Raw genomic sequence first — 10,876 nt, forward strand, 5'->3', positions numbered from 1 at the left:
ATTTATTAAAAGTTTGTCTTTTTGTAGCAACACGAATGCGTCAATATTAAAACCTTCAAATTACTCACTTGTTGATTTATCGATGACAACACACACTTCACGTGTATGGTTACATTACCGGCATTAGCAAAAGTTTAGAGAAATTTATATTCGTAATATTTGGTGTATTGACTCTTCATGATTTTTATATTATTACTGTATTACGATTATCGATCTATTGCGATGCAGAAATTCGGAACTTTCTAAAATATTATTAATATTATTTTTGTTAGAAAATGCTATATTGAGACACGAGGAAATAATGGTATCAAATTATTAAACACTTTCACAAAAAGTATGTTCATAGATACAAATATGACTTTCTTTGCAACGATATGTAAGTCTAATATTTTGTATTAGTAAACGTTTAATGATATATTAGACTTGTATATTTGCAAGTAAGATGACTATCTCTGTACTTCATTATACATACAGGGTGTCCCAAAAATGTTGGAGGTCTTTGAAAGGGGTGGTTCGGGAGGTGATTTGAAACAACTTTTTCCTTTGCAAAAATGTCGGATGGGGCTTCGTTAAGTAGATATTAATAAAAAAAACCCGACCAATCAGAGCGCGGGGATACCATTGGAGCGGCCGCGGTAGCGAAGGCTACGCGCTGAGCGGCCGCGTCAATATCCTTCGATGCACGTCGAGTCACTTGTCGCGTACGAGAGCGGCTACCTAGCGCATAGCCATCGCTATCGCGGCCGCTCCAACAGTATACGCGCGCTCTGATTGGTCAGTGTTTTCCGTTAATATCTCCTCAACGAAGCCTCGGACAACAATTTCGCTAAGAAAAAAGTTGTTTCAAATCACCCCCTGAACCACCCTTTTCAAGGACCTCCAACATTTTTGGGACACCCTGTATATCACCAACACCGATTACAGTATGGTTCCATTGGAAAATATGTCCATTTGAAAGAGCTTATTCGAGCATCGTTGAACACCGCATTTAATATTCGATGTGACTTACAAAATAAATTGCTCCATGGAACGATAGGAAATAATTATATGTATGGTATACACATCTAGCAAATCGTTGAAAGAGATAAATATATTCAAAATGTATGAACGCCCTCTGCAGTTGATCGGTGTTCCGTTAAACTCTTCAATTCATGAAATGGCAGTGTGGTGCATTCTTTAAGCTGGGTGAAGTGAATTCCATGGGGGACTGCTGAATTTTTAAATATAAAATAGAAACACTATAAATTATCGAAAATCCCGTTGTGCAAAGCAATTAATGTGACTGTATGCGATGTTTCTTTATTCGTATTTTGAGGTACACTACTTAAAATAAAGTAATATTTTGTGCTTTTCCTTCCTAGTTAACATTTTGATTGACAGTGGGATATGGAATCCTGAAAATTAAATGTTTTAGAACAATTCGCTCACAAAAAAAATCAAACTGTATTAGAAAGCGTGGTTATAAATTATATGTGAATTTCTGTGAAAATATACAAAGTGATCGTAACAATTTCTACAAATTATGTCTGCATAATTCATATTTATTAGATAACCTTATCAAATAGAATTCAAATTATGCATTTACTACTGTAATTAGTAGCGATTGTTAACACGCGAAACTTAATGTTTACGATGTTTTGAAGAAAAATGCACGAGATGAATTTTATTTATCTTTTAACTAGAAAAATAAAGATTATTTGTTGAAGTTACATATCATGTAAGTACAGTATCATGATTTATATGTTTATATATTTTTTTACTACTGATGCATTGTAGTAAAGATATTTTATTATATATGTAGTAGTGCATGAGTTAGATTAAAGTAACAATTCATTAGAAAAATAAGAAAGTTATAAACTTGTATGTACAAAATGTAAAACTATATTGTTCAAAATATACTTATTATACTGAAATTTTACTACACGAAACAGAATGGACATTTTTGTAAATGTTTATAAACTTTTGAATCATTTATGAAATTTTTTAATGTATAATAGAATTCCTTTTCCTAATTTTAGCATGTTTCCATTTACCATATAACCACAAAATTATCTCTGCTTTTTAAAGCACTGTTATGCAATATAATTCAATAATAATATAATAGAATATCCAGAAATCTAGAAGAACTTGTTTTACAAGTGTATCTCAATTTTATAAGACAATTTTATAGATGCTATGTAATATTTACTTTATTCTCTGTAAAATAATGATTATGTAGATTTTAATTTTATGTACAAGTTAATGGAGTATTATATTTCATGTAAATAACTATATAGCGATAATGGCACCAAAACGAGCTGAAGAAATACATGTTAAAAGAGTAGCAGCTTTAGGTTGTAAGTTACCCAATCAATTACCAGCAGGAGAAATATTAACAGATATTACTCAAAACAAATGGAAATTAGGTCATACAATAGGATATGGTGGATTTGGTGATATATATTTAGGTAATATCTTTATAATGGTTCATTTGTAAAATAGCTATAAATTCTTACAAATCTTTAGTAAAGTGTTAATATTTTAATTGAATATTTATGAACTTCACTAATTGAATATTTTATATTATAGCGTCAAATGACACTCATGCTCCAATTGGAGAAGATGCAAAATATGTAATAAAAATTGAACCTCATAATAATGGTCCATTATTTGTAGAAATGAACTTTTACATAAGAGCAGCTCGTAAGGATATGAGTAAGTAACTTAATTATTTGTATTATATAATTTATATCTTGTGTATATCTTCTTATTTGAAATTACAGTTGACAATTGGTGTAAATCACAAGGAAAGAGACGAATAGGTGTTCCAACTTATGAAGGATCTGGCTCTCATATGTATCAAGGTCAAAGATATAGATTTTTAGTAATTCCAAGATTTGGTATAGATATTGGAAAATTGTTTATATCAAATGGAAGAAAATTACCAATGAAACTTGTTAATAGGCTAACTATTCAAATGGTATTTAATTAATTAATACAATTTATAATGAAATTAATTTATTATAAAATTTATAAATTTCACCATTTTTCTATTTATATAGTTAGATGCTCTCGAATATATTCATAGTCGAGGATATGCACATGCTGACATTAAGGGATCAAATATTTTGTTATCTATGAGCAAAGACGTTATTAAGGCAAGAAAATCACAAGCATATTTAGTTGATTATGGGTTGGCTTATCGTTTTCGTACAGGATTGGGTATACATAAGCCATTTGTGCATGATGAGAGAAGAGCACATGAAGGAACATTAGAATTTACATCAAGAGATGCACACCATGGAAGTAAGTTTTGCAAACATTTTTTTATTAGAATGACGTCTTAGTCTTAAGTAGAAGACAATTAAAATCATTCTATTTCATTGGAAATATATATATATATATATATATTATTTTAGCACATTCAAGAAGAGGAGATCTAGAAACTTTAGGATACAATGTATTACAATGGCTATGTGGTAAATTACCCTGGGAAAAAGAGGATGATAGTGTGCCATCAACAATAGATCCAGAAGAAGTACATAAACAAAAAGAAATTTTACTTTCAAATATACCATTGTTTATGGAAAAATGTTTCCCTTATAAGAAGAAACCACCAGGTGAGTTATCAAACTTTTCTTTTAAAAAAAATGAAACATATTTTCAACTACAATTCTGTTCAATTTAAATATAAATACGATAATGTATTTGAATTTCTTGATTGTATTGTAGTTTGTAAACAGTTGCTCTTTAAAACAATGTATTAACGAACATACTTTTTTGCTAGCTGCCATTGTGGAATACATGACTTATATTACTGAATTAGGATTTGAAACTAAACCTAACTATTCCTATCTACGTAGTTTATTTCAATCTGGTTCCAGTCAAAACAATGACGTTCCTACATGTTTGTATCGTGTAGGAGAATCTAATGAAAATATTTCTTGTCCTATCTCTTTCAAACGACCATATTTGAGAGAAAGAAAACCTTGTAGGCCTGTTAATGGCGAGGTATATATATATATATATGAAATATTTATTAGCGTTCTTTTTGTATTTATTATTATTAAATTTCGTGTTATTGTAGAGAAATAATAACAAAGATTACTATTTATAGATACGCATAACACGAAACACGCAACCTAAACAACCAGTTGAACGAAAAGAGTTTTGTTGGGAGGCAGTATTAGCATTACATCCTGATAAACTTGCAAAAAATACTGTACAAACTCTGCCTTCATCACTCACTCAACCATCACCACTAACCCCGCCACCATCTCCACCACCTCCATCCTTACCTACGTATGCAATGTTGAGTGTATTACAAAGGATGAAAGAAAGACAATCAGGCACATTTCGGTACAGAACATTTTCAAGATCAACAGAGTAAATATTCTAATTTAATTATTAGAATTATAATACTTTATATGTTAAATAAAACGGAAACAATATTTTTGCAAATAGTGATCCTAAAGCGAAATGGATGACGCCAGCAATGGAACAAATAGTTCAATTGAGAAAAAAGACTTCGATACAACCAATTTCTTTATCCAAAGTTTCGCCGCGTTTGACACGTTCGCGAGTGGCTCAATTAAAGCGTGAGTTAAATTTTATATCTATCAAGTAAAATTATATTCATTTGACGAATAAATAATAATTTTACATTTACATAATAAAATCGTATTCATATTAGGACTCGGGAATAAGAAATCCCACAAGAAGATACACAGTAACAAAAGGAGAAAAGGTCCATCGTCATAAACAGGATCGATTTTTTGGACTATTGTTCCAGTCTTCATTCCTTGAGTAATGAAGTCATAAGCAAGTTATCTAAATAATGGATGTATAATTAAGTATTATTCTCAATTAGTTTATTTAGATTTTATAAGAATATACTCTTGATGTTCCTGTTTCAAGGACGAAATTTCATTCATTAGCAATGCCTCGAGTGCTTAGTGCACCACTTTTTGTAAGACTGCTTTATCATCATAATTTGTTATTTAACAAATTATATAATTAATATAAGATTTTCTAAAGTAATTCTATAACGAACAAATAATTACAAATAGTTGAGATATTAGTTATAGGAATTACACTGCTTCCTCTTAGATATAATTTCAACATAATTGGAATAAGACTTGTTCATAAACGCAGTAATGAAAAATCACTACTTCCGCATACGCAAAATATGTAAGTATCTCATAATTAATTATCATAGTAAACAGGCGATCTGAATATTAAATTAAAGATTCATTGAATAATGTTTTGAGTTTAAATGCAACTTGGAAACTGGCGTTTAAAAATATAAACAACTTTTCAATGTTTATAAAAGTTATGTTAGTATTTTATTTCTGTATTAAAATAATGTATATAGTGCTCTCAAAATATCTAAGACATTTTCAATGTGTTTTATTATGAAAATTGTGTTACAACACTCGTGATTATGAATCAAATAATATGTTATAATTGTATACTAAAATTGTGAAATAATTTCAATTAATGATGATACAGGCAGAACTTCTATTTTTCGTTAATGTAAAATTTGATATTTTACTATGAATTCTGCAAATGTTTTGTTTGTAATGAATTAAATGTTCTAACTTTTGAACACATAAATATTGCCGGCAATAGAAATAAATTCGTAGTATATTTCAATATGATATGATTGAAAAAAATAAAATATCTGTAAAAATAATTTGCAATCGTAAGCTGTCGTTTTACTCTTAACTGATCAGTATTGAGCTATTAATTGCTAATATAAATATATTATATGTGTAATATTGAAATGCAGTAACTTACGTTTGTTATTATATTTACAGTATATTAACAAGAACGTGTAGTATAAAAAAAAAATGATATTTTAATTCATGGCAAGATTTTGTATGAGATTGTATTTTAAAAACACACATTCAACAGTCTATCTTTTATGCTTACAATTCATAAGAAGTTACTCATGCAATGTAATTTCATCTAATTTCAGTATGATTTAATCTATTTTGTATTCAGAATCTTACATTTACAAAACATTGTTACATCAAATGCAGCCAATCATTGTATATATTTATATAACACAGAATGTGTATAGATGAAAGTGACGATTTATTTGCAGTAAGTTTGTGATAATGTATTTGTATTTTCTTAAGTTACATGTACCTGTGCCACAAAAGCAGTGTTGTTAAAGACTTAAAAATGTATTGTAATTGAATAAATACACTTGCATTTGTAATTTTTTTTTTTATAATATTCTTCTATTTCTACCAAGTTTCATTAATGTATAATAACTAAAATAGTAAATCTTTGTTTAGATAAACACACGATCATATTATTTACACTGGCCACAGAAATCAGTATTGCAATATTGGCGCTTAATCGTTTCATTACCTTAGGATGAACAAACATGCTTAAATTTTGATTAACAGCACTGCATAACGAGATTTCAAACCACTAAAGTATTGTTAACAAAATTACTAAGAAAAGGTCGTAACAGTTTATTCGTTACTTTGTACTATATTATAGTCAAATAAATAATGCAAATGTAAGTGAACAGTAACAATATGACAGAATCTGTGTATTTACTCGATAACCTTAATACAGAATGTAATTGTGTTAGTACATTATAGTAAATTTGTATATGATTGTATATCTGGACAAATATAATAATGAAAAGCTTAAATGAATTATTTACATGCCTTTTGGTACTTTATCTACATTATTAATTCGATTTTTTTACTGAATACCAATAACATTAGTATATATTATTAATTTGTAGTAAAGAATACAAAGAATAATGATATAAGATTATTGTAGTCCTTTAATAAAACAATTCATTAAAAATAAATATAGTGTAAAGTAAAAAATCTGTCATTTTTAAAAGTTTACTCAATTGAAATTATAGTCATTGTTCAGAACTTTTTTTTTATATTAATTGGTTACATTTATTTGATACCTAAAATAAATGCAAATAAAAACTAAATCATCAATTTTTTAAACAAAAATGTTTCAAAGGAGTTAGCTTTACTATTTCAAATATACAATAACATATTTTAATTTCATTAGTAATTTTTCCATATCTTTAAATTAATTTAATGCATTACAAATCCTTTAGTTAAAATTGAAATGAATGAAAGCAGTATGTATAATAGTACTGAATAGTACATTACATACTCATATATACATATTTAAATAGTAGCGACTAGTGACGCTAAACATAGCAACGTAAATATATATTTAAATGTAACCACACCCTTAAAATTTGCTGTTGTGCATTTGAATATTATTGAATGGATTATAAAAGTTCATGACAATTTCTAAAATAAGTAAAAATGGCAAGAAACAATGAAATACAGTACTGTCATATTTTAAAAAGCAATGTAGTACGATATACAATTAACCTTGTTCTTTCATGTGCAGTATAGTGACATCATTCGTTCATTGACTCAGATGTAAACTATTCTTAAAGAATGTTTCGATCTGTATTTTGTACTTTAAATTAATGACGCCGTTAAAAATTATATTATAGAAAACACATTCGAAATTAGTATAATCTATAATGATAACATTATCGCTAATTATTTACTTCTCTACCCATGTACTTAGTCAAAAGTACGAGGGTTGTTTTCGGAGTTCTGTATTAGATCCCGATTTGCCAACTTTAATATTAAATCATGCTGGCACACCAACAGAATGTATTAATCAGTGTCGTTCTCGTTATTACATGTAAGTTACAGCATCTACCTTTTTCTGTATTTCTTACTACTAACACTAAATAAATTGACACCTAGCATATTTTATAAATGATCCATAGGTTTGCTGGATTAATGAATGGTCAACAATGTTTTTGTGGTAGTAATTATGGTAGAAAAGGTATATCTGCTTCTTGTACTCTTCCCTGCACTGCTGAACCAAATAATTTTTGTGGTAGCCAAGAAGCAATGAGTATTTATTCAACTGGGCAAAAAGGTATACTTATTAAACATATTTATATAAGAATAACCCTCAGAAAATGAACATTCCTATATAGAAACATAAAATATATTTGCTCTGGCATCTCCATTTATCCTCTTAGGTTCATACATATCTTATATTTATTAGTTTAAAGTGACCACATATTTCTTTTAGGTCCTAGTCCTCCAAGAACAATACAAATAATTCACAATGGACCCGATAGTTTACATATTACATGGGAACCACCTAACATATCTAATGGAAATATTACATCTTACACTTTAAAAGCAGCAGTCCTCGAAACATATGCTTCTGATTCATTACCAGCTGTAGAAAGTCAAGTGCAAGGAGGAGAAACAAACAGTATTATTTTGCGAAACTTACAACCTGGCACAAAATATAATGTATCAGTCATTGCAATTAACACTCAAGGAAACAGTGATCCTGGATACATTTCAGGTTGGACACTAATAGCTCCACCTGATAAACCAATGATGCCAAAAGTAGTAGAACAAACAGCTACTACCATAACTGTTTTATTGTCAGAAGGACATAGCGAATATGGACCTGTTAGCGCATATCAAGTATTTGTTGTTCAGTCTGGTATAATACCTCCTTCCGGTCCTAATATAACATACTATAATTATGAAAAATCAAAACAGGAAGGCTTAGCATATTATATCACAGGAGAATTTGAATCTTCTGAATTTTATAAATATAAAAAGTTTACAGTTGGAGATGGAAAAATGATTGGACGTTATTACAATGCACCTCTAAATACTCAAATAAATCCGCAAATAGGATTGGCAGTGATTTCGAGATTTCAGAGAGAGATGCAATTTGCTTACTCAGACTTGGTCAACAACTTAAAAGTTTATAGTAAAAGAGAGAATACTGAAATAGATGCAATAACAATTGTACTTTGTGTTGCAATTGGTCTTTTAGGAGCATTACTTGTAGCTTTAATAATATTATATTTTGCATTGCGACAACGCCATGAAAAATTTCGTATGAGAAAACTTCCAGAACAACAAGAACTTACATTGCAAGGACCACTATATGAAATCGACAATATGGCATATATTCCAGAAGACGTTCCGGAAAGAGTAAATCATTATCAAGAATTAAAGAACAAGGTATGGACTATACCACAAAATGCTTTAAACATTAATGACACGATAATACGTAGAGGACGATTTGGTACTGTCTACACAGGAACAGTTGAGAAAGATGGCAAATCTTGTATTGTAGCAGTTCATAGTATAGCTGATAAATCATTAAAAGCATCTGACAAAAGGAATATGTTACGAGAATTGGACGTTTGTATTAGAGCATCTCCTATGAAATACCTTGCAGATCTAATAGGAACTTGTGAAACGCATGATACATTATACGTTGTATTAGAATTGCCACTTCAAACTTTGAAAAATCGATTGCTAGCTGCAAGATCCGGGGATACATTTCCAGTCAATCAGATTCTACCTATAGGGGCTATGATTGCATCTGCTTTGCAACATCTTGAAAATTGTAAAATTGTACACGATTATTTGTGTGCGCGTAGCGTTGGTCTTTGCAATGATTGGACACCTAAATTAATGGGTCATGGTATTGCCAAGTATGCTGTGGAAGATATAAAATACATTCGATGGACTTCTATTGAATGTTTTGGTAACAAAAAAAAACATTCGCCAGGAGTTGTTTGGGCGTTTGGTGTACTTTTATGGGAAATGCTCAGTATGGGTGGTACACCATACTCTAATTTTATGCTTGATAGCGAAGTAGAAGAAGCAGTCAAGCAAGGAATCAGATTACCACAACTATTAGATACTCCTGATCCGCTTTACGAAGTTATGTTATCTTGCTGGCATGTTGAAAGTCGAGAAAGACCAACATTTGCAGAGCTTACAAGATTGGTAAATACTTCATTTATTTTCATAACTCGTAATATAAAGTGTTACTATGTTTATATACTCTTTAATACATTTTATACTTTTAGGATACTTTAAGCATCTGTCCAATTACATCAATTACAGAACCGTACACCTCAGAATTAGAATTAAATTAATATTATTAATAAACAGGTGTTCACATTTTTATTGTATTTAGACAATAATTATTATATGTTGTATATAGTAATCGTACACTCGTGAAGTATTCTGAAACACTATCCTTATACATATATTATACTTTATACAGTTACCATTTCTATATTCTATATAACAATTTATATTTTTTTTCGCGATGTTTTTTATCTTTATTTTATACTTTTTTATTTTTTTTTATAAGACAAAATGTTATACAAATGTAACTAATAACACTTTCCGTCCACAATTTTTAGAATAAGATTGCAAAAATATAGAATATTTGTGAAGTATAACTTTCTACTTAGAAAACATTATTATACTATCATAATGAAGGATTTATTATGTATTCCATAAAGTAAAGAAAAAAACATATTTAAATTTTTAAATAATTATATTAACAGTAACTGAATAAGAACTCTCAAATATGTACTTAATAGCATGTTTTTGAAATTTTGAAGATCAGATGTATGTACTTTATAATTGATAAATTTTATATAATTATTTACGTGGTACTAATTGAATGTATGTTTTTGATGATTTTTTTTAAGAGAAAAGAATGATCTCAAACGTTACACCTGTCAGTATTCATTATAAATTTGAGTTATTATATTAAAATACGTATAATGAAACACTTTAATGTTACGTTTTGTACTTATGTCTAACATTGTATCTAGTGTCAAAGAATAATCTTTTAATATAAAACCCATTGAATAAAAATATTTTTACATATAATAAAGCAATTGGTTTTATTTTGCATCTGTTTTATCCCTCTTCCTATAAACAACTACAAGTTAAATTATTCTACAGCTGGTTTATAAAACAATTGTTTAAAGTACTTTTTCAAATAAGATTAAACTTTGAAATTTATA

General features: G+C 28.8%; 2 protein-coding genes across 5 annotated transcripts; both read left to right on the plus strand.

Annotated features, from left to right (window-relative positions):
- Nucleotides 1-864: 864 nt before the first annotated feature.
- LOC128873742 (serine/threonine-protein kinase VRK1-like) lies at nucleotides 865-6,205 on the plus strand. Of its 4 annotated transcripts, none has more exons than XM_054117537.1 (11): nucleotides 865-1,315; nucleotides 1,683-1,717; nucleotides 2,277-2,447; nucleotides 2,569-2,694; nucleotides 2,763-2,959; nucleotides 3,042-3,285; nucleotides 3,399-3,599; nucleotides 3,767-3,990; nucleotides 4,097-4,365; nucleotides 4,444-4,577; nucleotides 4,673-6,205. In XM_054117537.1, exons 3-11 carry the CDS (start codon nucleotides 2,282-2,284, stop codon nucleotides 4,738-4,740), a joined length of 1,629 nt encoding a protein of 542 aa, XP_053973512.1. In that variant the 5' UTR covers nucleotides 865-1,315; nucleotides 1,683-1,717; nucleotides 2,277-2,281; the 3' UTR covers nucleotides 4,741-6,205. The 4 variants fall into 4 exon arrangements, with proteins under 4 accessions (XP_053973512.1, XP_053973513.1, XP_053973511.1 ...); XM_054117536.1 differs by having other exon boundaries at nucleotides 867-1,315; nucleotides 1,644-1,717; XM_054117535.1 differs by having other exon boundaries at nucleotides 870-1,284; nucleotides 1,362-1,717.
- Nucleotides 6,206-7,199: 994 nt separating this feature from the next.
- On the plus strand, nucleotides 7,200-10,743 carry LOC128873191 (putative inactive tyrosine-protein kinase Wsck). Its single transcript, XM_054116567.1, has 4 exons — nucleotides 7,200-7,695; nucleotides 7,784-7,938; nucleotides 8,098-9,836; nucleotides 9,920-10,743. The coding sequence occupies exons 1-4, from the start codon at nucleotides 7,529-7,531 to the stop codon at nucleotides 9,986-9,988; spliced, it is 2,130 nt and encodes a 709-aa protein (XP_053972542.1). The 5' UTR covers nucleotides 7,200-7,528; the 3' UTR covers nucleotides 9,989-10,743.
- The last annotated feature ends 133 nt before the right edge of the window (nucleotides 10,744-10,876 follow it).

The sequence above is a fragment of the Hylaeus volcanicus genome, chromosome 3, assembly GCF_026283585.1.
Source record: "Hylaeus volcanicus isolate JK05 chromosome 3, UHH_iyHylVolc1.0_haploid, whole genome shotgun sequence".
Classification (NCBI taxonomy): domain Eukaryota; kingdom Metazoa; phylum Arthropoda; class Insecta; order Hymenoptera; family Colletidae; genus Hylaeus; species Hylaeus volcanicus.